At 55.6% G+C, this 26233-nt stretch overlaps 1 protein-coding gene across 12 annotated transcripts in view; it reads right to left on the bottom strand.

The window, feature by feature from the left end:
• Positions 1–26233, bottom strand: part of MACF1 (microtubule actin crosslinking factor 1) — a 149429-nt gene that overhangs the window by 12994 nt on the left and 110202 nt on the right. For 11 of the 12 annotated variants that reach the window (XM_075522499.1, XM_075522504.1, XM_075522501.1 and 8 more), the window contains 32 exons: positions 21299–21460; positions 20982–21152; positions 19875–20041; positions 18902–19061; positions 18131–18457; positions 17384–17468; positions 16184–16425; positions 15832–16038; positions 14870–14989; positions 13629–13736; positions 13048–13266; positions 12239–12442; positions 10052–10283; positions 9096–9322; positions 8189–8311; positions 7994–8095; positions 7445–7546; positions 7165–7338; positions 6906–7061; positions 6550–6747; positions 6069–6197; positions 5572–5745; positions 4608–4763; positions 4263–4469; positions 4011–4130; positions 3617–3786; positions 3287–3446; positions 2404–2598; positions 1569–1697; positions 1334–1477; positions 1001–1189; positions 537–654 (listed from right to left, as the gene is read on the bottom strand). In XM_075522499.1, coding sequence (XP_075378614.1) covers positions 537–654; positions 1001–1189; positions 1334–1477; positions 1569–1697; positions 2404–2598; positions 3287–3446; positions 3617–3786; positions 4011–4130; positions 4263–4469; positions 4608–4763; positions 5572–5745; positions 6069–6197; positions 6550–6747; positions 6906–7061; positions 7165–7338; positions 7445–7546; positions 7994–8095; positions 8189–8311; positions 9096–9322; positions 10052–10283; positions 12239–12442; positions 13048–13266; positions 13629–13736; positions 14870–14989; positions 15832–16038; positions 16184–16425; positions 17384–17468; positions 18131–18457; positions 18902–19061; positions 19875–20041; positions 20982–21152; positions 21299–21460 — 5377 coding nt within the window. Of the gene's footprint in view, positions 1–536; positions 655–1000; positions 1190–1333; positions 1478–1568; positions 1698–2403; positions 2599–3286; positions 3447–3616; positions 3787–4010; positions 4131–4262; positions 4470–4607; positions 4764–5571; positions 5746–6068; positions 6198–6549; positions 6748–6905; positions 7062–7164; positions 7339–7444; positions 7547–7993; positions 8096–8188; positions 8312–9095; positions 9323–10051; positions 10284–11411; positions 11421–12238; positions 12443–13047; positions 13267–13628; positions 13737–14869; positions 14990–15831; positions 16039–16183; positions 16426–17383; positions 17469–18130; positions 18458–18901; positions 19062–19874; positions 20042–20981; positions 21153–21298; positions 21461–26233 lie in introns of all 12 variants that reach the window. The other variant, XM_075522510.1, reaches the window with a different exon arrangement.

Here is a 26233-nt window from a genome sequence, read left to right as displayed (position 1 = left end):
AAAGGGAGAAAAGGAATTGTTTGAGGTGGTATTGATGGGTTCAAGCAAGTCTGGGTGGGTTCGGGAAAGAGCAGCAATGAAATACGTTTTATTTTTTCAAATAGAAAACCTCCCCCGGCCTCGCTGGCTGCTCTCTGACGGGACGCAGTGTCCCCAGGTAGGAGGATGGGGTGACGGACGGCTCTACCCCCAATCCCCCCCGGCGCTCCCTTTGCGCTCGGGAATTCACAACAGCCTCTGGCTTCAAGAAACAACGTATAAAAAGACCCCAAAACCTCATCACAAAGCAACTGCAGAGAGAAAGAGAAGAGCGGTGACAGCATGAGCTTCCCCAGGCGCGGCGCGCCCCGGCACGGGCGTTTTGGCAAACGCCACCTGGGTTTTCCCCTCCTGACATGTTTCAACCACCTTCCTGGTGGCTGTCAACGCAGGATGCTTTGTTAATTGATAATCAAAGTTAATGAGTTTCCTATGCGTTTCATTTCCTCCCATCGTAGCACGTTGCACCGAAAGCTGCCTATCGAGCGGAGACGTACTGTTGCTGCGGGACTTCTCGATGAAAGGCCCGTGGGGGGGCTCAGTAGCTTTCCTCTTGTACGTCTTCGTGACCCGGTCCACGTCTGGCTGTTTCCGTGTCATCTCCTCCATAAAGGACTATCAAAATACAGAAGGGACAAGAGAACCTTTGCAGTTGCACGACGTTTTCGGTCTTAACGTTGCTCCGGATCCTCGCTGGGACACGCCAAGCCCATAGAGGAGATGGGAGCATCAAGCACCGGCGATGGGGGCTCGTGGTCAAGCTATTGCACAGCGCTGGCTCAGACCTGCAAACGCTGGAGTTCATCCCCTGGGCTGGCTTTGCTCCCAGGTGACGGCTCCGGCTGGGCCACGTGCTGTTTTAATAGGGACTTCCAAGAGAAGTCAATGTCTCCTCCATGGAGGGGCAGGACCCCCCCCCGCCCCTCTCCCGAGTGCCCACCGTCTTTGGCACTGGGCTCACCTGGTGCTCGGAGATGAGGGCTTTGACCTGATCGATATTTTGTGGCGTGGGCTCCTGGTCCCGCTGGATCAGGGTTGTCTCAGCCCACTGGATCCAAGCCAGGAGCTCTTCCAGAAGCTCTGCATTCGCCACCAGCTCGGAAAGCGCGGACTCCAGTCTCTGCTGGTGCTGCTTTGCCCACGTGAGAACCTGTTGGAAACGCAGAGACGACCGTTAGCCAAGGGTGGGAAACCAGGGGCGGGAACCAACACCACGCGGCCATCCCCGCTGGTGGCGTCCACCATCGCTTCTCACCACCGGCCCGGAACAAAGCCTCCGAGGTGGTGGACTCACCTCCTCGAACCTGGCTCGGATGATGGTGATCCAGTGTTTGATCGTGGTGATGCAGTCGGGATGGCAGGCGGCCAGGATGACCTCCCCCATACCCACCGCCGCGTTCACGTCCACCCTCTTCTCCTCCACTTTCTTCATGAACTCCTGAAAGGCCCAAATGAATTATTGGGCAATATTCCCCCCCCCCCCCACCCCGTAAATTTTGCTTGGGTTGCGTTTCAGAGCTCCCCGCTACCTTGTGCGCATCAATGAGGGACTGCAACGCCTCGGCGTCGTCGGGAAGCGCTCCCCGAAAGCGCAGGGACTGCTCTGCCTCCGAGAGCCACTCCAGCAGCATGTGCACGGCCGTCCTGAACTCCTCTGCCTGCGGCGACAAAAGCAGAGGCGTCAGCCCTCCTCCTCCCGAAACGGGCGGCTCAGGTCACTGCTGAGAGCCGGAGAGACAAAAGGGCTGAAAGGGATTTTAAAAACAAATGAAAAAAAGGGGAAAAAAAAAAGCTGTGTCTGTCGGCCCGGGTTTGTGCAGCACCAGCAGGTGGGTCCCGCAGCGGCCGGGCACCTCCCTCCCTTCAGCATCAGCTGCGCTGAAGAACTGCATGTTTTTAAAAACAGCGCAACTACCTGTATTCCGACCAATTTGGCACCTGGGTAGTTTATTCTGTAAATTGCCTACTTGACATAAAAACTACTTAAAAGCCTTTGACTTTTTTTTCTTAAAGCTTCAGTCTAGGTCTCTCTCTTGCACTGGACGTAAGCAAACACCGGCCTCGACGGCCTCTGATCACCGCTCTATTCCTGCTGCGCGTTTTGGTGAGATCTTTTCATCCTCCTTTTTCAAATCGGCCTTTATTGGCTCTTCTTTGGGGAAAAGAATAAGGAAATAACTGACACCAACCCACTGCTTCGCAGTTCTCACCGGTAACTGCTGCAGGGCTGGGGTGTCCTGCTGGGCCAGGAGATGAGCCACGGGGCAAAACTTCTTCTCGGAGGTTTGTGTTGACCTCCTGGCACAAACCTGCAGCCCAGGCAAAGCTCTCCGGGAGCATTTCCACCCGTAGCCTTCTGCTCACCTGCTTCAAGGCCTGTTCCAGACGGGTTTGTTTGGACACCGACAGCTTGCACACCGTGTCCCACCGGTTGCTCAGCTCCTGCAGCTGCACCTTCACCCAGGTCGTGTCGTCCCGGCTGTTCTCGATGAGCTCCCGGCCGGAGCGCTTCAGTACCTGGACTGTCCCCGTGCGCTTCCCCAGCTCCTTCTGGAAGACCTGGAGGGAGAGAGGGGGCCAGTCAGTGCCAGTGGGTTGTTTCACGTGGGGAATAAAACGGGGGGCGCATCTGAAATAGTTTGTAACGTGGGTTTTGCACCCACATCAGGGATCCACCACAACCCGGCGTGATGGGAGGGCAGGCAGGCAGGGAGCTAGACAGCGCAGGCAGCTCCTGAGCGCGTTTCGGTGTAAGTGCGCGTGGGCAGGAGCTCCAGTTTTCCACCCTGGCAGAAGCAGTCGTGACCCGGAGCAGGCGAGCTCTAGCCCAGGAGCGCCGGTTGCAATGCAACGGCTGCCTTGAACGGACGCCCAAGCCCTGCCTGGGGATTTCAGCGTATGACCTAAGCCAAACCCAGGAGTGCCAGTCTCCAAGACACGCTGGAGAGAACTGCCAAGACCAAAGTTTATAGAGGACTATAAATTCAGCCACCTTTTCAAAACTAAACCCTCAACAGATCTGACCGAGCGTGTCAGAAGAACAGAACTCCAGCTCTTGTAACCTATGTAGAAGTTTCTTCCCACTTGTTCGCCCCGTTTTCGCCCTCCTTGTCCACCACAGCAAAGCACAGCAGCAAGACGCAGAGCTCTGCAGCGAGGCACCGACGCTGGCTCCTCCGTTCTTTGGCTCTTGGGGAAGACGAGCCCTACTCACGTGCCAGAGAAGGGCTGGAAAAGGTGCTCTCACCTTGTGAGCGTCCATCAGGTTCATGACCAGATCCAGGTCACCATGGACAGGCTGGTCTTCAGCTAACTGGGGTTCCACCTTGTAGAGCCAGTCCACCAAGGCCTGCAGCGCATCCATGAACTGGCCAGAGAACAAGAGGGCTTCTTCCAGCTTGTGCTGCCTGAAAAACAAACATCCCCGTGAACGTCCATAAAGAAACTCACCTCCTTTTGTCATGTCCCAGTGACCTCCTCCAACCACCCCATGAAATCGCCTCCCCTCCTCTGCTCTCCACTTTGATGAGTCCTCGGCAAACAAGCGCAGCTGGTACAACGTTGGGGCTGGACTTACCTTTCCACAGATTTGCCGCACACTGTGTCCCACTTATCCCGGACTTCTCCCAGTAAATTGTCCAGCTTTTGAGTGTCATCTGGAAGCAAGGCTTTTTCTTTGAGGGCTCTGCCTGTCCTGATGGTGGTATCGTAGACGGGCTGCTTCCCCCCCAGCGTCTTCTGGAACTCCTGGGAACCAGAGGGAAAACAAAACTGTTTCAGAAAACCTGGCTTTCTGAAGATACACAGCCCTTGTGAAGATCACCAGCTGAACATTCTTCCACGGCGGCGGCAACCGTGGATGTGCCTTTCTCCTGTCCTGACGGCAGAGGAGAAGCCGCCCTGCTCCTCCTCTCGACAAAGCACCCTTCCACCCAGCCTCCTGCACCAGTCTCGCTTTGGCGAAGCTCTACCTTGTGTTTGGAGAGCTGGAGCTTGATTTTGTCGGGATCATTGGAAATCTCCAGCTCCGAGTCCAGGTGATTCTCTGCGTCCTCCAGCCAATCAATTAGTTTCTTCCAAGCTTCGTGGAACTGCAAAGGAACAGGAACAAGTCTGAAACTTAACGCCGGTGGTGTCCCCAGTCCCTTTCTGGTCTTGGGACCTCCTGCTCCCCAGGGCTGGCCATACTTCAGGGTCTGTCGCACCCTTCCCGTGTTTCTCACCTGCTTGGCTCGCTTCCTGGCATCATCAAGAGCCCGTCCCCGCTCCACCGAGCGCTGGACGACCTTCTCCCAGCGGGACTGGACGCTCACCAGCAGGTTCTTGATCAACACCACATCCTGCTTTTGACTGAGAAACTTCAGCTGGTTCCCAGTTTGATCCAGCTCGATGATCCGATCCCGATGAGCGTTCACCTCGTTGGCGAACACCTGCGAACGGCAAAGATGTCCTCTTATCTGGAAGGGAGCCGGACGTGCCCGCGAGCAGCCCGCGGGCGCAGGGGAGGCGAGGTGCCACCCTTCCTCCCTCCATCCCGGGGAGCCGTTGGGTGCTCGTGGTGCCGGTACCTTGTGCTCATCGATCTGGGCCAGCACGGCGTTGAGGATAAGGCTGGCTGGGGGTGCGATGTTCAGGCTCTGCTCGGCCAGCGTGAGCCAGTTGATGAAGTCCTGGAGGGAGTTCTGGAAGTCCGTGGCCAGGGCCAGCGCCTCCTCCAGCTTCGCCTGCCGCAGCGGGGAGGGAGAAAAAAAAAAAAACACAACACGGAGGGTGAGAGCTCACGATCTGTGGTTTCGCAGACAGAGGCGGCCTTTGTGTCCCTGCCGAAATGTCCCTCTAACAGGAACCTCATTGCCTCGGCCCGGGAACGCGACTTGTTTACCAAGGGGAGGGGATTTCAGTGAAAGCCACCGCTTTCTTTCAAAACAAGAATCGCCCCTGAAAGGAGAGACCTTCATCGGCACACGAGCAGCTGCGTCACCCTCAGCTTCCTGAGAAAGAGATCGCCGTGGGGAGAGCGGCTCGGTAAATGAGGTGGATGATATTTCGACGGTAACAGCTGCAGCACCGCAAATTTATTCCGGGCTGAGGCCACCGCGTCCCTTGTTTTATCTCATCACCAGCCAAAAGCCTAGGATGGAGTCAGCTCGGAGGAGGATTTGGCCTGCTGTCTCGCAGAGGACCAACAAAGCCCGCCTTTCAGAGCCGTGGGAGGTTTCTTCCCACCTCTCCTCTAAATTAACCCAAAATGCAATTTTACTCTCATTTTCTGTGTGATTTAACCAACTCTGATGACTATCTAGAAAAAAAAAAAACCAAAAACCCAACAGCTTGACGCTCAGACAGCACCATCTGAAAGACAAACCCAACCTGCGCAACCAAGAGAGAGCTTGTCTCAAAAAAACCCCCAAACCCCTCAGCCCTCCTCTCCAGCCCTGACCGGCTCCGTCCCTCCCGGGAAAGCAGAGCAGCAAAGCAGGGAGCAACTGCTGTCAGACCAGCTCGTGGGGCAAGGGTAGATGCCAACGCTACCTTTCTCTCCTCCATCTTGGTGCTGACCAGACACCACTTCTGCTCCAGCAGCGCTACGCTCTGCTCCGTCTTTGAGCCAGAGCCAGAGTCGTCGCGGTTCAGCAGCATCAGTCGCCCCTTGGCCAGCAGCTGGCTGTAGACGTCCTCCTTGGCTTTGAGCTGGCTGTACAGCTCCTGCAAGGGAGGCATCGCCAAAGCGTTAGACAAAGGAAGAGTTCGGAGAGGGGCCGCGGCTTGCTGCGACTCAGGGCGACGAGAAAATTCGGTTCAGGGCAGGCAGCGAAGCGACAGCAGCAGCGTGTCACTCTGAGCAGAGAAAGGGGGTTAAAGAGTTGCGATGCTCGTCCCAGGCATCAAGTGCAAAATTATCTGTAAGAAGAGACCAGAGAAGCACTCTTCTTCCCATCAGATACAGAAGGGAGAAGTTTTGATGCTGACATTTGACAGACAGGAGCTTGCTGAATTAAAAGCGTTAAAAATCTCTCCTAGGAAATTACCATGTGGGCATTGAGTTGTTCCCGGGCAGTTTCTGGCAGACCTCCTGTAGGTTTTGATGCCGACAATTGGCTCTCCATCCTCGTTAGCCACAGGAGGAAGTCTTCAATCTCACCATGGAAACCCTGGGCCTGTTCGGGAACAGAGAATCGGCCACGGATCAGATGACATCAGCCACCATTGATCGTACGCCAGGCTTAACGCTGTGTTTGCTTTGAAACCGGATAAAGAGGCAGAGCTGGATGCACCAGCACGTGAAGGAGGGTTATACGTGGTACATCCCTCGCCACGCGGGCGTGCCTGGTCCCTGCCGTGCTTCTGGGCAGGCACCGAACCACTCCGGGACTAAGAGTTAAACGAAAAACTTGCAGAAAAAAAACCCCAGTGTCTCCCTAACTCCCTCCCCCTTGGAAGCGAAGGGGGAAGCGGACCCCCAGCAGCGATCCGCTGCACAGGGGGGTACCCACGACGCGTCTCCCCGACCTGCTGAAGCGTGGACTGCAGCTGCTGCTCCCTCTCCTCCGTCTTCTGCAGCACCGACTCCCAGCACGAGTTCAGCTTCTCCAGGCGGTTTCGCAGGCTGCTCGCATCGTCCCCTGCGCTCGACTCCAGCAGCTCGTTGCCCGCTTTGTTCACCGTCTCCACGGTCGCTTGGTGGGCCAGGACGTCGTTCTTCAACACCTGCGTGAGACGTGGTGGGCAAACGTTGGACGCCTCTCTAAAACGCCCTGTTAATTCCTGCACGCTCTCACGGACTCGAACCGACTCAAACCCTTCACGAGAAATAAAATCCTGCCGTGGGAACAGAGGAAAAACGGACCTGGAGGGGGAGTACTCACATGGTGCTTCGCGAGTTCGACCTCGATGACTTTTGGGTCTCCGTTGATGGGTTTTTGTGCATCGAGCAGCTCCTCGGTGTGGGTCAGCCAGGCCATCAGCTCCGCCAACGCGTGCTGGAACTGGCCGAGTGCCAGAAGAGCGGCTTCCAGCTTATGCTGGGCAAGGACAGGGATGGAAAAGGGAAGTTTAACTTGGGTAGGAGGGGGAGCATCCCAGCGAGTTTCAACCCCGCGCTTGCGAGAGCCCAGATCTCTCTACCTGTCTGTGAGCAATTTTCTCGCCCAAATTCTCCCAGAGATGTTTCAGCTCTGTCAGTGGTTCCTTTATGATGTCTCTGTCTGTCTCATCTGTAGCTTTTTTTAGCATCAGTTCACCTTGGTGATTAAGCTTTTCCATCTCGATCTGCTGCTGGTAAACCTCCATTTTAAACTCCTGCCAAAACAAGCAGGACAAAAACCAGAACAAAATGAATCACTGGAGCGCGAGCTCTGCGATGCAAAGCAAGCCCCGGAGAACCGGTCCCGCTCCGCCCGCGTACCTTCATCTCGTTCATCTGCTCCTTAACCGTGTTGAGGTCGGTGCCGACAGGAGACATGTTGCAGAGTTTGATCACGGCGTTATCCAGCCAGTCAAACATGGCCTGAAAGGAGCGCAGACACCGTTAGCAAAGGGAACGGCAAAGCGTGCTCCCCCCGCAGCGGGTCGGGGCAACAGGGCTGGTGCCTCCATCTCCCCGCAACCACGAAACTTGTCTTTCGGGGCGGAGGTGCCTGCTTGGCCAGCACTCGCCCTTGCAAGCTCTTTCCTCCCCTCTCCTGCTTCCAACACAAGGACCTGACGGCAGCCAGGCTCATCCCGCTGCTTCGTGCGGAAACGAAGAGAGATTTGAGAAGGCGAACGCGGTCAAATATCTGCTCTTCCTTGGAGCTGGTTGTTGAGCCCAGGCTCTATCAGGGGCCGCGAACGCTCACCCAGGAGACGTTTCCCTGCTGTGCGTTAGTGCAAATCCCAGTCCGACGCCAGGGAGGGGACTCGCGGTGGCGTTCCCAAGGTCTACCCACCCCACGCAAACAGCCCTGCCTCTTACTTGAAGCGTATCTTGGTATTGCACAGCCGACTGCATGGCTTCTTCAAGCTTTTCAAGCCTCTCCTTCCACGTTTTGTTGAGATTTTCCCACGCGTTGTTCATCTGCGGAACACAAGATTGCCCACAAAATTTGTTAGGCTCTCCCACTTGCTCCCACCGGGTTTTATCTGAAGGAGAGGCTGCTGGTTTCCCTACCTCATCAATGCTCTTTTTCACTTCTGGTTTCTCAGTTTCGCCACAGGCAAAAATTAAATCAGTTCCAAGGAGTCGGATGAACTCCAGCTCTTCGTGCAAGCCGTCCGTCTCCTCTTTAATAGTCTGCATATAACACAGCGACAAAAGAAAAATGTTTATTATTAAATGCTCTTCCAAAATAAGAACATCTGTATTTAGCTTGACGTGTGCCCGAACCGCCTGGCTGAAGATGTTGTTTACAGCAGACGTACTGTTTACAAGAGTACTTTGTCAATATAGGGATTAGTTTTTGAGACTCAAAAGTTGCAAACCAAAGTCAGAACGGTTATAAAAGGGAAACAGCAAGGACAAACTTAGCAAAGCATAAAGAAACATCCCCATTCCCCAAGGTCCAAGTCAAGTCAAATCCACCTGAAGTGGATTTCACCACTTCACTTGAAACAACCAAACGACGACACACAAATCCAAGCCCATCCAGCTTTGCAATTACCTCCGGTCTAACCAAAATCTAAATATACACTTCCCATGCTAGACAGCGCTCGGATGCCTTCGACTCAGACTGGGAGCAGAACCGTGCAAACTTCCACATCACTCAAAACACGTGGGCACACAACTCTGACCGCACGCTTGATAAGCTTCCCAAAACAGTAGCAGATAAAGCGATTTCAGCATCGTTTCCTTGTCTGGAGCAGAGGGCGGTAGTGGTGGGGAGGGATATGTGAAATACGCTTCTGGTTTTTTCCTTGCGGTTCCAAAGTGCAATGGAAATAGCAGTTTATAATCTGCCTGCCTGCAAAGCTGCTGTACAGCCACTTCTGGCCATGCTCACATCTAAGATCTACCCGGTGTGGCTTACAAGCTGGGTGCAGACAAGGTCCATACAGGGGTACGGTCCCATGGTCCTCACCTCTGCCGCTTCCACCTGCTGCTTGATGATGGAGGGGTCAATGCCTGGGCTCTCCAGGTCGTGAACGATGTCCTGCGTGTCTTTGATGGTAGTCAGGAGGGCTGCCATGTCGTACCAGAACTTCTCTGCAAGCTCCAGGACATCAAGGAACTTCATTTCACGTTCCTCCGCCCGAGCTTTGATGTCCTCCCAGAAGAAGACCATCTGATCCAACTTATCCTGGATTACTGAGGAAGGGAATGAAAACATTCAGTGAAGAAAGAAACCTTTCTACAACTCAAAAGCATTCTGCAAACACTTTCCACTTAGAAATAGCCAACAGAATATTCAAATGGGAATTAAAGATGACCAGGACTATCAGAGCATTAACTCAGAGACACTGAGGGACATGAGAAACGCCAGCTTGCAGAAATAAAGCCTTTATTTAAGTGCATGCAAGCTCAGGGCAAATTGGCCCACACACTCTCCTCCAACGAACCTCTGTTCTGGCCACCTCTAGCGTGAAGTCTACGCTCGCTCGGCCCACGAGCTGGCTGCTGAGCAGCCAAGAAAGGTGCCAATTAGTGCCAATCGTGTCGACGGGTCTTTTTGTGCTGGGGATGTTCCTTCCCTCCATTAGATGCTGAATCGACACCAACAAATCATTTCATAGGGGCCACCAACGGTTGCCACAAGAGACCAGCTCAGGGTGACGGCTCAGCTGAGCTGAGCTGAAACCTCTGCCTGAGCAGCCACCAATACTTCTTTCTTCACCCTGTCTGCTCCAGATGGAAGCAGGCACCAGACATCTGTGTGCAGAGGACTCCTCCTTCCTCCCAAGGCCAGGAGACCCTCTGAAATACCCCCCTGGGACATCAAAGCCTCCCCCGTGGTGATGGAGCCATGGTTTGGCTAGGAGAAGCCGGGCAGCGCTACCGGCCCAGCCAGCACCTTCTCTTAAATCCACCAGGAGATACCTTTCGCCGCCAGGTCCTTGTCCGCTCCCTGTGATCGCCCGATCAGCTCTTCCCCACGGCGTTTCAGAGCCTCGAAGGAGGGCTGCAGCTTCTCCAGCTCCACCGTGGCGTTTTTGTTCTCGCTGATGCACTCCCGGATCTTATCGACCTCGGCGGGGATGAGGGGCGGCATGCGCAGGCGGGAGGAGAGGGTCTCCAGCGTCTCCAGCATGGGCTCGATCTTATCGTGGAACTGGAGAAGAGCAAGTCCATTAGGGGCAGGCGAGATGAGGTTAAACACCACCGCGTCGCTCCCTGCATGCGCGACAGCCCTCAGCGCTGCGCCCAGCGGCCTCTCGGAGAGGACAAACATTGCCTGCAACAGCAATTAAACCTGCAGCCTCCTGTTCACGCCTGCCTCTGCTTTCCTCTGCTGCCAACAGCCCCGGGCTGCACCAGCTCAAACCGTACACCAGCCATACGGACTCACAGAGCCGGCACAGGCAACTGTGAACCAAACACGGCAGCCATTTGTCACCGCATTCAACCCTACAAAATTCAGATTTTTGACCGCCGTCCTGCTTTTTGCAGACGGGCAGCGTGGCAAGAAAAGCCAATGCCGTTTGTGGGAGCGTCCGTGCAAAGACGCTGCCGGAAAAGCGCCCGTGTTTGGTGCTGAGGGAAATCTCTGCTCGGCGCGACGCCAGCAAGAAAACCACCCCGGCAGGGTCCGCGGGAGATGGTGGAAGGCTGCATGCACACGGGGAGGAGCGAGCTGCCACGGAGCTGGGGCTTCAACAAAAGCAGAACCAGAAAGCCAAGAGTGAGAGAGGAAGGGGGTCTAGCGGGGTTTATTATTATTATTTTTTTTTTTTTAAAGAAAAGTCAACTTTAGCCTGAAAGATCCCAAATCATCTCTGCTGGTGAGAAGGACAGCTCTGCGCTCTGGCCGGCAGCTCCGGTCCCTCTCCGCAGGACACTAGGGTTGGTGCTCGCCAAGTCCCAGGCTCTAACAGCAGAGAGGAGACGGGCGCTCGGTGCGAAGTCGATGAGGGGCACGCTGGCTCAGCCAACAAGCAGGAGCAAACCGGCAAGTCCAGCTAGAGCAGAAAGCGCAAACCGCTTTCACGCATCAGCGTAAACCGCTCTGAAAGCGAAACCTCTGCTTTGCAGGAAGCATTCCCAGCAGAAGCTGGCCACGGCTGAGACCAGCTGGCAATGCAACGAAAGCCATCCCAGAAATGTGATTTCAAGGTCCCTGGAGTTAATTTTTAAGCATGTTCTGCTGAGCTGTGCAGGGAGCGGAAATAAAAGTCTGGGTGTAAAATAGAATCAGGCGAAAGAAAGAGCGTAAATGAACGTCTGCGGTGGTGGGGCTTACCTCTGTAATCTGCAATGGTGGGGCGCAGTCAACACAAGAATGAAATGGGACCATGTGGGGAGGACGGGCACAGGCAGCAACACACACAGATAACACATTCCACAATGGGAGTGAGAGATGAGACGGGAGGGGAGTGTGGGGGGAAAAACTCGGAGTTAATACAAGTGCAAACCAAGAGAAGTGACTACACAATACAGGAATTAAAAAAAAAAAAACAAAACCAAACCAACAAAACAAAACACCCAGACGTGACAAAACCCAACTGTGCTACGGTAACAGGGGGTGAAATGAAACATAACTAGGGGTCATAAACCCTCAGCAGCAGAAACTCTTCACCCCCTTTTTGGACTTTAGCACCTACAGTCTGTGCCCCTCCTTTCCTATCTCTGCTCCTGCAGTCACCGACCTTCTCTGGAGATGCTCAGACCCTGGAGACGACCATTAACTGTCCCATACAAAGGATCCCGTGGCTGTTGGCTGCACGCAGCTTATCAGAAATGAAACTTATCTCTCCAAGCTTTTTAAAGAGGCTCTCCGGGCCCTTCCAACCTTGGGCAGATGCCAAAACAGCCCCTTTGAATGAGCATCATTATTGAGGCTGTAAAAATTTATTACCCTATTTACTATGTCGAGATTCAAACGCCTTCACCCCTCCTTTCGCAGCGAGTGCTGAGCAGCGGGGAAACTACTCCGGAGGCGTTTGACCACCTTGTGCCTTATAAAGGGTTTTACAATCGTAACGCTCAGAATAAAACCGCGTTTCAAAGCACGTGGCTTCCGCAGGGGACTGCGATAAGAAGACGCGGCTCCTTTGCACCCCGGCGTACCTGGGTGGACTGCGAGACGGCTTCGTCGAGCGCGAGAGCCCGCTGGCACACCTCCTCCTTGATTTTGGCATACATGGCCTCGGCCGTCGAGTATTTTTTCTGCACCATCTCCCCTTCCTCGGGGTTGAGGTCCTTGAGCTGTGGTCCGATTTTCAGCAGCTTGTCAATATGAGGCTTGTGTTCAGCAATGGACTCTCTCAGTTGCTAGGGAATGGGCGGGGGGGAAGAAGACAATTGTTTAGAAATCTACTGAAAGCCGCTGCCTCTTTATTTCATGCAACACTCCGAGCGCAGCGATCGTATCTGGTAGTGAACTCGCGCCGTGGATGTCTTGACCCAGCATCTGCCAAGCACATGGCACTCGGCTCTTCCTAACATGGCCACAGCTCTGCACATGCCGGCACGCTGCCCGGCACGGGTCCTTCCCCGGCACGGCCGGCTCCTGACCCTCCCCACAGCCCCACGGGGGACACCACTGAGAAAACTCGCTTTGCAGCTCTCTACCCTAAAAGCACAAAGCGGTTTTCCCTGCCACAATCAGGCAGGAGATGCGAAGGCAGCCAGGCTCCCTCGGGTGCAATCTGTATTTTAGTAAGAAGTGCTCCAACGTAACTAGTGATTTCCACATGGTACGCTCATAGCACACTTGTATTACATAGGCAGGATCCCCAAAAAGAAGAGAATGGGTAAAAAAAAAAATCAGAAAAATTAAAAAAAAAAAAAGGCGCGCTCGCCCCTGGGAGCGCCGCGCCTCCGTTTAAGGCGGAGGATCCGACGGCGCAGGAGATGCAAACGCCGCGTCCTCTTACCCTCATGTCCTCCTGCTGCTGCTTGAGCTGCTCGTGATCGATGGCCGGAGGGGGCAGCTGGGAGATGAGGGCTTGCGTCTCCTCGATCCATGGGTTCAGCTCCTCGTAGGTCTCCCAGAACTGGTTGACCAGGACCTGGGCACGCTCCAGGCGAGCGTAGCGCTCCGAGTTGAGCTGGCTCACGGCTTCGTACTGCTGCACCAGGGACTCGGTTTTCTCCTGAGAAGAGAGGGAGGAAGGTTATAGCGAGGGATGCAAAAGGGCCCAGGGAAAGCGCCAGCTGCACACCGCGAGCTGGAAGAGCAGGAGGTGCCTTCGGTGGCCTTCCACACGCGCAAGCTGTAATTCCAATTAAAGCAGCCTCAGAAATCTCCGCTGTCGTCCCCCCCCCGTCCCCAAACACCGCAATAAAAACACGCAATAAAGGAGAGTAATAAATGTAAAGAGATTTCTGCTAACGCTGGTGGGAATTACTAAAGACGGAGTAATTTTAAACTACTTCAGCCTGTGCAAGAGCTGAGCGTTCGCCTCTCTCCCCTCTCTGTCTCCCCTGTCGTGGTAAATAGCGGAGGGAGGCTCACCTGGAGAACAGCTTTTTGTTCCTCCCCGCACGTCCCAAAGATCTCATTGCGCTGGCTGAACAGTTCATCCATAGAGTCTTTGTGCCGAATAATGTCGATGGAAAAAGCCTGCAGAAAAGGAAACGTCCAAAGAAAGGAAAGAAATCAGAGCCAAGCCCAAGCTCTGCCCCCAGCCCATCCGCGGGACCCTCCTGCCTGCGCCAGCTGTAGCAGGCAGCAGAGCTCAGCCCGGCAGAGACCGCACAAAACTCAGCACAAGTGTCCTGCGGCACACGGAAAATCTGGCTGAAAATGCAGATTACCGCATGTTTTTCTCATGACTCATCTACGTCAACTTCTCTCTTTCAAAGGCCTGAAAACAGCTCTTGAAACAAGGTATCGGTCAACTTCCACACCCAGGGTCCTCACCGGAGGAAAAGCTCCACCATCCATTCGTTAGCGAACGTGTTCGCCCCCCCGAAACGATGCTCTCCAGAACGGCATCTACCAATAATTTTGCCATTCCCAAGGTCCACGCGATTAACAGCGGGAAGCCAAGCTGAGCTCAATTTAACTTAATGCTTGATGGTTCCGTCCCCCTCCCTTATAAAAATGTCTTATTTTTCTTTTTTTTTTTTTAAATCCAATAAGCCTGTACTCTGCTCTGATTGCCGAGGCTGGTAAGGGAAGAAAAGGGCCGTTTATTTAAAGTGCACGTTCTTTCAGGCATGAGCTCATCTCACAGATATAAAAAAACCCCAGCGCCTCTTTGTTCCACGTCTGGCTGCCGGGAGGGAGACGAGGAGTCCCCCACTGCAAGGAACAATGAGCAAAAAGCAAATGTAAAAGCACCCTCATTAATCAATGTATACATTTCTCTAAACCCTTCCCGCTGCCAGCGCCTGCAAGACTCGGGCAGAGCTCGCTCCAGCGGCGGCAGCGAAAGCCTTCGGAAGGAGCGGCTCTCTCGAGGGGAGCCCAAGCGAGAGCACCCATCCAGCCCTAAACGGCCGTGCAAAGGTTTCGGCTCCTGCAAACGGAGAGGAGGCTTCTTCCTTCAGAAGCCCAACACTTCATTTCTCTAAATCCTCTTTCTTCCTCGTTTTCGCCTTTTATTTACCAGGGACAAGTGCTGCATCTCTCCTGGTGCTCCGGGCTCAGCGCTACAAACCCCAGGGACCCCCCAGACCCCAGCCCATCACCCAAACCACATCCCTCCTCGCCGCCCGCCCCGTCCCCCCCGGCAGCGACCGCGCGCGTACCTTCTGCACCTGCAGCTGAGCCGTCGTCTGGTCTTGCTCCAGGCGGATGGGACCGAGGGCCATCAGCTTCCGCTTGGTCTCAGCCACCCAGGCCAGCTCCGCGTCGGCCGCCTGCTCGTACTGGCACACGGGAGAGGACAGGTCAGTGACGGGCAGCCGGGACGGAGCGCGCGGCAAACCGGGAGACGTGGGGGGACCCAGCGGGACACGGGGGACGAACGCCTCGCCCGGGCGTGCAGAGGCGGGGAGGAGAAGGGGACGTTGGGGCGGACGCGTTTCTGACTCCAAGCTCCCCTCCAAGAGGAGCAGCAGCCACCGTCCCACGGCCGGCGGCTCCTGCAGCTGGTTTTGGGGCACGGAGCATCACTGCAACACAGGCGCCCGAGGCAGCAGAGCACGGTGGAGCAACCACCTTTCCCTACGCCCTCCCTGCCTACAGGGAAAGAGACGCCTCTGTTTTACACAATCGTTCTGCTCGCACGTTCGGCTTCGTGGAGTCAGCGCTCAAAGCCAGCGAGAGCGGTTATTTAACAGTGCTCCACAGCCTCCAGTCCGTGCAGAACAAGACTTTTTTTGAGAGGACCGTTTGCCTGGAACAAATCCCCGCGCTATCCCAACAGGGAATGACGTTTTTCCAGGCTTGAAAGTCACCTGGCATCGCTTTTACACCATCTACTTCACCCACGCAAGCAAAAACCAGCAGGCGGGATAACACGGCGCTGCCCCGGAGTTATCCTACCCAAACCACAGGCAAGGGGACGGGTCAGAAAGCAGCCCCGCTGCCGCACGCCGCTGGTGAGGCCAGTTCACGTCTGGGCGTTCCCGATGGGATCTGGCCTCCCCGTCAGGCTGCGCTCGCCGTCCCTCCTGCTGCCATTGCGCTGCACGGGCTGGAGCGGTGCCGAGCCGCTCGTTCCCACCCTGAGAAACCCCGTCGGCCTCCGGCGGGGTTATTAAATTACCTGTTGAGACCTCTGAATAGCAGCATCGATTTCTTCCACCCTCTGCTTGATGGTGTCGCTGACCAGCTTGTAGCGCTCGTTGGTGTCCGACACGAGTTTATCCAGCCCTTCGCGGGCTCGCCAGGGAACCAGCTCCAAGAGAGCTCGGCTCACCTCGTTCACCGTGTCCAGGACGAGCCTGCGCTCCATCACCTCCTTCTTCAGCTCCTGTGGAAGGCACCCACGGACACGTGTCCTTCGCAGTGCTCTGCGGGTGACGTCCCTCTCCGACTCCTCCCCGGCCTCTCAAAACCGCGAGCTGGCTCCCACCCTCGCATCCCCGTGCCCCGGGCGCTGCTCTGCCAGCCCCCACCTTTTGCCTCTGCTGGAACTGGGGGATCTGCTCGCCGGCAGGGGACTGTCCCCCACTGGAAGCCAGCTCGTCCTCCACTTGGCCCATCCAGCCGGTGAGCTCCTCGTGCGTGGACTGGAACTTGGTGGCCAGCTGCCGAGCCTGCTCCAGCGTGCGCAGCGCCTTGGAGCTGGCGGCGGTGATGTCCGAATAGCGGGTCTTAATGCCATCCAGCTTCTCCTGGATCAGCAACACCTCCTCCCCTGCGAGACAGCGGCACGGGGCAAACGATGCTGGGCTGGGGGGGCTGCAGGAGCCGCCTGCCCTGATCCCCCCCATTTCAAACAGCTAATTTCAGTCTCACTTTTCTTTATATCCGTGCAGCTTCGCAGCCTATTTTTACAGCCAGGAAGCTACCCTTACAGCTGATATTTTCTACCAGCCAGCGTAACGTCCACCTCCTCCCTGGAACAGGATGGAAGCGTGCTGCGACGCCTGGCTTTGCCACGAGCCCCAAAGCCACCGCAACTCAGTCCTCAACTAACGTGTCACAGCGCCCAGAAAAAAGGTCCAGTTCCCTCTTTACTGCTGTTTCCGAGAGGACGAGAAACTGCAAGCCAAATTCTTTGTAATCACTCTTCCTGCTACACGACTCCCACAAGGACAGAGGTCTGTACATCTGCTCCGAGCAGACCACATCTGAAGGAAACGCATCGCCTCGACCTTTCTTCCCACTCATAAACATAAACTCACACCCACGTGGCAACAGCAACAACTGCTCGGTATGGGAAAGCAATATTAGGAAAGGCCTGGGTGTATTTTTAACCTCTTTCCATGTGATTTAGCAGCTGGATGCAAGGAGAAAACCCTCCCTCGCGTTGCAGGGCTGCTCAGCGCTGAGCATCACCACCCCGGGGCGGTGGGAATCTCCCACTCATGAAGCTGCGAGGTTGGTACTCGGAATTTACTAAGCTGGAGTACTTGTGGCTCGGCACCCAGGTCTGGATGCAAAACAGCTACTTTGGGAGCATCCGAAAGGAAATTAGACCTGAGGGAGAACAGCCTCCCCCAAACAGCGTATCGCTGCAGAGCACGGGCTTCCCAGGGAAGACCACGCGGAGGACGGAGGGGGCTTCCCAACCCCCCGCATGGGCCAGAGCGTGCCCATGGGCTGGATAAACCCGTGTCGGACACCGGAGCGTGCCCAGCTCTTCGTGTTACCTGTGGTTTGCTTCAGAAGAGCTTGCCCGTTTCTAATGGCTTGGTCCACATTCTTCTTCCTGTTCACAATTTCCTCGTTCAAGGCCTGGAGAGAAAGGCAAATTGGGGTTATTCTTCCGTGGGCAAGTCCCCGAGTCCTGCCGGCTAGTGCTGGCCAGAGATACCAAGCAGAGCGTGAACTGCTCCTGCCGAGCACGGGAAGGGTGGACGACAGATCTGATACTTGTCCAGTCAACCTTCTCCTGCTACGGGACTTATTGGGACTTCTGGGACCCAAAGGCTCAAATCTTAGAGCAAACCCATCCCAACCCATTGGATATGTGTCACTGAAGAGCTCGCCCTTGCGTTAGACATAACCTCACTCTTGAAAAGAGCTTGCACGGCCCCCGGGGAGCGGAAGCAGACGGCTTCCTCGGTGGCCAGCCTGCCTTGGAAAACCCACCGGGCTTTTCAAGCTTTCATTCTTGGAAACAGCATCCAGCTTTCTAAAGGCATGGGGTGGCCAAGCTTGCTCAGACATTGTTCACAAAGCGAACGAATCATTTGAAGTTTCTCCCCTGGGAAACCCATTTTTGGGGCCACAATTATTGTTTTTAACACATGAAATCTCTTTTACACTTCTCCAAGCCTAGAAGAGAACCAGCAGCGGGACAAGCTTCGCAAAATTAAAGTCAGACCAGAAACCAAAGCAAAACCAGATAAATGCAACAAAATAAACAACATAAACATGGAAAAAATGGAAAATACCAGCTGGTCGGCATGCTGCTTCTGCAGGACGTCCCGTTTGTAATCCTTTACGGATACCGAGCCGAGCTTGTCCTCAACCTCAGCCAGCCAGTTGAGCACTTCCACCTCCTCCTCCCCAAAGAGCCTGGCGTTTGACAGCGCCTGATCCAGCAGCGCTGCCTTCCGGCAGCACCGGTCGCGGACCTCGCCATAGCGGGTCTGCAGAGAGTCAAGCTTCTCTGCCAGCAGCCGCCGCTCGGCGGCACAGCTCAAGGAGGAGAGGGACTGCCCGACACCGACTGCCCGAGACACCTCGGCCGCGTGGCTCTCTATCTCTTCCTCTAGAGCCTGAATGCCGGGAGGATAAAACGGACAACAGAAAGGAAAATGAGTGAAAAAATGGATTAAAAAAAACCCAAACAAACAACATAAAAGGGGAAACAGAAACAATGAATGCAACCGAAGGAATGAAGGAGACGTGAAACCCACCCGTGAACGGGCAGACTGCATCAAAATTAAAAAAAGGTTTAAAAGAAACACAAGAACAGGAATGATTTTTTCTATCCAGAGCCAGATACATTCGCTGCGAGGTGCAAAGACGTCAGTTTAATATTTACCCACACCGGTGGGTTAGGGTTTGTAGCCTCCTCTGTACACAAAGCAGCCTGGATAACTCCTCCAATACTTGTTCGTGCCAAAAAAACCCCCCTCGCCACGGCAGAAACCACCACCTGAGTGGGACCCGACACCCATCGCCTCCATCGGCAGCTCCCGTTATCGCCCGGGTCCTACCTTGTGCCGACTGATCTGCTGCTGGATTTTGGCGGTCTGGGTACCGATGGGCTCAGAGTTGGCCAGTTTCTTCTCCGTCACCGACAGCCAGTCCGACACGGGCTCCGTGGTTTCGTGGAACTGCTTTGCCAGGACCAAGATGTCCTCCAGCTGCTTCTGCCTATAGTACGGAATAAAACACTAAGGAGCAGCTCCCCGTTGGAGCCAGGGATGGGAAGCAGCTTCGAGTATTAGGAAGAGGGAACCGAAGCAGCCCTCAGAGCAAGGTGAGACAGTGTGTCAGGCAAGCTGCAAAGGCAAACCCAAAAATCAACGTGGAGAAACTGCAAAATAAGCTTTTTCCTGCAGCTGTGCCTTTAGGGTCCAGTTTATCCCCCCGGGAAGGCAGCAGAAAGGCTCCCCCGTTGTGCTGCTTTTCTGCCGTTCCTATCGCTATCTCGGAGATCCTCCGACACGCTCAGCTTGTGGCCGGGCTCTCGGTGTTTCAGAGCTGCTGAGCTTCTGTTCAAAGACAGCCCGGCACCGGTACAAGTCCTAGGTGGACGGTCCACCTAGTTGGCAGTGATGTAAGACCCTGGGAGGTCACATCTGGCCCTCAGAAGTGACTTTATAACCTCAAATATTCGCTTACGTAGCAACAAGCAACTCATAAATGAGACTCAGGCAGCAGAAAGGTGTCAACAGGATGTTGCCACTAAAGCTAAATGTTAACGCTTACAGGAATAAAAATAACATCCATCCCCTGCAGGGAATTTATTTAATCTGAGCTCTTCCCTGCCATTGTAAACCACCGCTATCAACTTCAGCTCCCCAAACAGGCTTTGATTTCTCATGTTTTCCAGCTGTTTCCAGGATGTATCTGCACAGAAATCTCCGCCAGCTTCCCGCACGTTGTAACCCCAAGCTCCGGGGCACCGTGAATCGCAGGACGAGCTGGCCCCGTGTTTTCGGCCGGCGGCGCAGACCCTCTCACCTGCCGGCCGCCCTGCCCAGCAGCCCTGCCCAGCGGCGCTCCAGGCTCTCCAGCTGGCCGACGATCTTCTCCCGATCCGCAGGCTCGGCCGACTGCGCGATCCGCCCTCCCTCCGCTTGGATCATCTCGACGGTGGCTTTGCGATCGTCCAGGAGTCGCTGGAGCAGCTTTAGCATCAGCAGTGAAACAAAGGAGGAAAAAAGTTACCGGATTGGATCAGCAGAACTTCTTCTAGCCCTCGGAGATAGCAAATCTCTAATTGTGGCTGAAAACCACCGTAAGCACGGGGCCGAGACCAAAGCCAGCCCAGCGGGACAGCCTCTGCCATCAAAACCAGTTCAGGAAAAAAAAAAAAAAAAAAAATAATAATATGCTTTAACTTTTGGTCAGCCCTGGAGCGGTCAGGCAGTTGGACTAGATGATCGTTGTAGGTCCCTTCCAACTGAAATATTCTATTCTAAAAGAGATTCAAAGCACTTCTGTGCCAGAGAAGTTTTCAGAGGCTTCCCCATCACCCCCCTCCCAAACTTATCAAGATCAAGTTTTAAACCTTCACTTTAAATACATTTCCTCTTCAAAGTCTCAATACGTCGGACCAAGCCTCGGTAAGAATTCATTTCTAAAACATTTTACCACGACCACACTTGAACTTTCATCCGCCTGCTCGCAAGGGCAGGCGCCGACCCAGGCTGTTATCTCTGCAAACACCAGCACGCCTCGGGTCGGTTCTTACAGTTTGTACGTTCATTTTGTCCAAATACCCAAACCGGTACCTACAAAGCCAGCTTGCTCCTGACGCAGCAGAATTACCAGCACAAACAAAACTTAGGGCTGGAAAAACACGGCCGACTAGCAAAACCAGCAGCAAACTTCAAGAGGCAGCGGGACAAGAAAGCAACGCTGGTGATTCAGGCGATGGAGATAGCGAGCGCGGGCCAACGAGCTGCCTGTCTGTTACGTTAGCACGTGGGGAACCAGAAGATCCGCCGTGAAAGCGGCAAGCTTGTGAACATCCCGGATACACCTTATCTGTTACCCCCAAAATACCGCCTGTCTGTCCAGAGCTCCCCCTCCCATCGAGCCAACCGTTGCCCTGTGCTTGCTCACCTTCTGCTCCTGGATCTGGGCTTTCACCACCTTGTACTCGGCAGAGGGAGGTTTCTGGTTGGAGATGAGCTCCTCGGTGTCCGTCAGCCAGCTCAGCAACGGCTCCAGGGCGTCCTGAAACTTCCCGCAGTGCAACAGGGCCTCTTGCAGCTGAGCAACTCTTTGGGCCACCTGCACCCCGAACACAAGCCCGTTGCACGGTCAGGCTGGTGCTGCATCGACACCGGAGCCTCAGCTCCCTGTCGATGGCCCCCTTCTTCTACCAGACCCCAACGGGGCCGAGAGGAACCAGTCACAGCCCCTCCCCACGCTCTCACCTTCTTGTTGAGGGTGTTCCAGCGGGTGTTGATTTCTTCCATGTCATGCTCCAGTCCTTGGACGTCACAGTTTTTCCCGGCGCTTTGGATGAGTCCTTGACCAACTCCATTGACTTGCTGTAGTTTTAGCTGGAGAGGATCCACTTGCTCCTTCTGGAACAGCTGAGGATGGGAAGGGTGGGAGAGAAAAGGTATTTATAACCCGTGAGCTGCTCTTACAGCCCCTCCATCACTCAAGAGATACAACAGGCTTTCTTCTCTAGAGAAGACGCAGTAGCTGCTTGCACTGATTTTATTAAGAGTTGTGCAAGTTTGCCTACACTCCTCCCTCGCCTTGACCCAGTAACACAGATGTCACCGGCATTCGCTGGTGCGGAGCACAGCTCGGGATCTATACGCATCCACCTCTGCTTTTAAAAGGGTAAATCCCCTTTTTTCCAAGCACTGGAGTGAGGTGGAGAGAGCAAACCGGGGAAGAAATCAGAGCATTGGCTCTGGTCAGCCATCAGATTGGGAAATAATGCTCCTGGGGAAAAACCCAAAGCAATTCTCACAGCGATGCTGTTGAGAACAGAGACTTGACATCACACGAGTTTTGTTAACCACAAAATTACAGGCACCGAGAAGCTGGCTGTATTTCGAAAGACAAAGGCAATAGGCAATTAATGTGCTAGTCGTTTACCGCGCTGCATATTTGGCATGGTCCTGCCTGGGAATCCTGTGAGGAAAAGCTTTTTAAACCAAAAAAAGATTTGATAGGGAAGGGGGAGGAGAGCGAATGAAGCTCCCCATTGTAAAGAGAGGCAGCGGGGAAAATCCTGTTTCCGCAAAGGAGATAAGTGCTCTTTATCAGAGCCGTGGATCTGCTGCGAGCACCGCTGACACGGCCGCCTGCGCGCCGTCCCTCTCTGGCACTGCTGGGGCGGCCGCACAGCCCGGTCCCCAGGGACAAGGCTGCTGCTTCCCCAGAGCGAATAGCACAAGCCCCAAAAAAAGGGAGCGGAGTCCTTCATCGCTTACTCTGGGCCCTTGGACCACGAGCCCGTCCAGAGCACAGGTCACCCCGCACCCAGCGCTGGCCGGGATCGGAGCCCTCGGTCCTGTCGCAATATTTTCTCTCTGGAAAGCGGAGGGGATCGCAGCCAGCTGCCCGCTTTCTCAAGCGCGCCTCCTCCTCACGTGCCCGACAATATACGGACGTTGACGGCATCGAAAAATTCCCACCCGGCTGCAAGATCTCTCCTAGCAGGGCAGCAGCTCGTGGATGGCCCAGCTCTCCGGACCCGGCGATCGCTTCGCCCCCGAAGGAACACAAGGCAGGGAAAAACCCCAAACACACACACACAAAAAAGTTCCCAGCCTGAGCAAGAGGGGCTGCCTTGACTTTCTTTGCCCCATTTTCAAAGAAAAAGCTATTCCTTCCCGTCGGAGCTCAGCTACTCGAGGGCGGGGAGGATTCACTCCAGGACACAAAGCGAAGGGTGCGCTGGCAGACGTTGTCCAGAGCTGTTTGCTCAGGGAGAATTATGCCACGGTTATAAGAAATAAATGGTGACATGAAATCACCGATTCCCCGGCCGCTTCTCTTGTTACTGTTTATATATGGAGCTGCTTGTTAGAGCAGCCAAACCCACAAAAGGACCAGGCTGATAAGTCTGGCACGCCAGCCGGGGTCCAAGCCCTCCACACGCTGCAAAAACAAACTCCAGGGCTTCGAAGCAGCCGGGCAAGGAGGGAGCCTCGCAGAAAGCTCGGCCATCAGACCACGGGGCCCCGCAACACACGAATCGGTACAGCCCAACAGCGCGATGCCGCGCAAGGATCGTTGCAAAGATAATCATGCTAACGGCCCGAGGAGCGAGCACGTCAAACGCACTCGTTTCTCTTTGCTCGTGAAAGATTCCAGCGATTTAGTTCATTAACCTCGCTGTGACTCAGCTTTGAGACAAATATTTAACGTACACCCTTTGCCGGGCAGGGGAAGGCACAGAGCGAGGCGTCCTGCCCAGGCGAAGCGGCCGGACAGACATCTTAGCGAGCAGAAGAACATCTGCTCCGCCACACCTCCTCCTCGCTCCCAGAAATGCTTCCCAAAGCATCCCCTCGCTTTCTGCTTCCCTCATCTCCCGGGCGGCCGCGCTTCTTAACCCCACTGCTGCCGAACGCAGAGCCTGGCCCCGTGGTGGGAAGAACCGGCAGTGCCCAGGCATCGCCCCGGTGCAGCCCCGGAGCTGCCAAGGGCTTGAGCGACGTTTGAGCAAGGGGAAGATTTATGGGGTTAACAGTCAGAGATGCTGCGTGTAGAATAAGGGTCCCACCAGCAAGGACACGCTGGCACCGGAGCAGTGAATTTCAGACAACGGACGTACAACGGCAAGAACCCGAGGGCTAAGGTCCACGCCGGGTGCCCCAGCCCGTGCTCACATGGACCCCGCCATGTGAAAGCATCTCTCCGAGCCCCTCCACGTGCGTTTCTCAAACGGGTGGCACAGTCCAAAGGATGAGTAATTGCTACCGAATCGGGATTTTTGGCGCTGACTAACTTCTGATGTCTCCTTAGTGATATTTCTCCTAATCCAGATGGCAGTAAATCAGCGCTCGGCTGTGGGAACTCCACCACCGAGGTCTCTCCAGGCGAGAGCCGGTAGCACAGCACGGTAAAGCGAATCCCCAAACGCCAGTGAGAATTTGAGTCCCTTCCTGCACGTGTTCAGAGCCTCAGCACCTTATTGCTCACTTAAAAAGCTACAGAAAGCGGTGACTGCACAGGATAGGAATTATTTGCACTTAATTTGTTTTACAGGATTCTCTCTTCCAATATATTTTCTGCTTCAAAGACGGGAACCACCCTGCCAGGCTCCAGCGAGAAGGTTTTTCTGAAGCCTGTGATTTACGTCTGAGTGACCGTAACCTACTTTAATAAGCCAAAAAAGTTTAAGACAATAGTTTAGATAATCAGTGATAGTCTTTTGCCTCCCCTACTTACAAAAACACACAATTCCCCCCAGAATTTTTTGCCTGCCAAATTCAAGCTGGCTTGGGGAGGGAGAAGGCTGTTTCAAAACCTGAACCCCGCAGATCATGGCCGGGAGTTACCGAGCGCGGTCCCGTCTCCCACTCACCCCTCCAGTGCAAAATAAAGCGATTTCTGCACCTGAAATCCCGTCCGCGAGCGCCTGAGCAACAAATACCTCGTTACGGGGAACGAATCCATCTGGTAGAGCAGGAGGCCCTTCTGCGATGAGAGCGGTGGCGGAGGGTCCCTCCATGCCCGCCGGCACCTCTCCCTCGCCGGGTGCTGGGGAAGGGGCACCCCCGCGGCTGGGGGGACGGAGGGTGGCCCCCGGCACGGCCCCGGGGAGGGTCTGTGCGGTGGGCGTCGCGGCGGAGGGTGCTCCTGGCAGCTCTGGGGTGGTGGGTCCTTCTGGGAGGGGTGGGAAGGTGGAGGGGGGACCCTCCACGCCTGGCGGCGCGGAGGCACCGTCCCAAGCTGCCACCTCCGCTGCGGGCGCTCTCGCGATGGGGTCATCCTCCAAAGCCGGCGCTTCGGCGGATAGGTGCTGCAGGGTGGGCGGCACAACCATGTTGGCAAAGTCATCTGTATCCCCCGAGGCCACTACCGGCCCCGCCACTGCCAGCGGCGCAGGGCCACCACCACCGAGACCCCTGACACCGGAGACGAGTGGGTCGGCCGCTTCTGGTGGCACAGTGGCAACAGGCACATCAGCAAATGGTGGTGGGGCGTCCAGAAGCTCTTCCACCGCCAAGGGCATGGCAGTGGAGGTGGTATCTGGAGGTGGGTGCTCAATACATGGGTCCTCAGCATCCATGGTAGGATCCCCAGCGGCTGGTGGTGTCTCCTGAGCCGGGGGCTCTGGGACAGCCACATCTGCTGGTGCCGATGGATCGGCTGGAACATAAAGCCCCCCAACATCCCACGGGATGGCATCGGGAGCAGGCTGCCTTACAATGGACGACGTGCCAGGAAGCTCGTCTGGGGTGGCCGGGCTGGTAGCACGCGGGACCCCCTCACCCAGCACCACGGTACAGCACCGCGCTGCCGGCCGGTCCTCCCAGCCGCCGGCAAACAGCAAGTCCAGGTCTCCTGGCTGCAGGATGGCCGCCGGTGCCTCCCCGTGCGTGACAGCCACCTCCACGGGGGACCCCTCGGTGTGGGCAGCCCCTTCCAGAGCCAGGCCCTGGCCCAGGGGAACCGTTTCCAATGGGAGGTCCTCAACAGGCACCGGGGACGTTGTCAGAGCCTCGGAGCCCGGCTCTGATGCAGAGCCGGTGTGGAAAGGCAGCAGAGAGTCATCCCCACTTTCTACCGGATGAGTCTGGCCCTCAGCTCCATCGCTCTCTGATCCCAAATCTGTGGCTTCATCCTCAGAAACCAGTTCTGGGACATCCCAGTCGGTGAGCTCTGTCCTTCCAGGCAGAAGGTGATGGGTCCCGGATGGATCCGTTCCCTTGACGGCGTCGTCATTGTGCTGCGGGGGGGACTGCGGCTCCTCCACCACCGTGTCAGGAGCTGGGGGCTGGCAGGGGGACACTTGGCCGGAGCAGGTCTCCTCGGGGAGCTGCGATACTTCACCGTCGGGGACCAGCAAGTCTTGGTTATCTTCACCCCACCCCACCGGAGCGCTGGGGTAACCAGCTCCCTCCAAGCCAGAGGATGGACGCGTGCCCATCTCAGGAGATGGCATCCCACCAGCCACCAGCACCGCCACCGCGCAACCGTCCACGAGCTCCAGGTCCACCAGTGGGTCAGGTGCCTCCTCCTCCGGCAGTGCCGGAGAGCACTGCCGGAGGGAGCCTGGCCCTGCCGCGGGCACAGGGCTGGGTGAGGCCCCTCCGTCCGAGTCCGTCGGGGTGACGGCCGAGGTGTCCCTTTCCGAGAAGGGCTCTGTCGCCGGCTCCAGCGTGCTCAGCACC

Source organism: Mycteria americana, chromosome 21 (genome assembly GCF_035582795.1).
Source record: "Mycteria americana isolate JAX WOST 10 ecotype Jacksonville Zoo and Gardens chromosome 21, USCA_MyAme_1.0, whole genome shotgun sequence".
NCBI lineage: Eukaryota > Metazoa > Chordata > Aves > Ciconiiformes > Ciconiidae > Mycteria > Mycteria americana.
The sequence above is the reverse complement of the archived record's forward strand: the minus strand, read 5'-3'. Positions and strand labels throughout refer to the sequence as shown.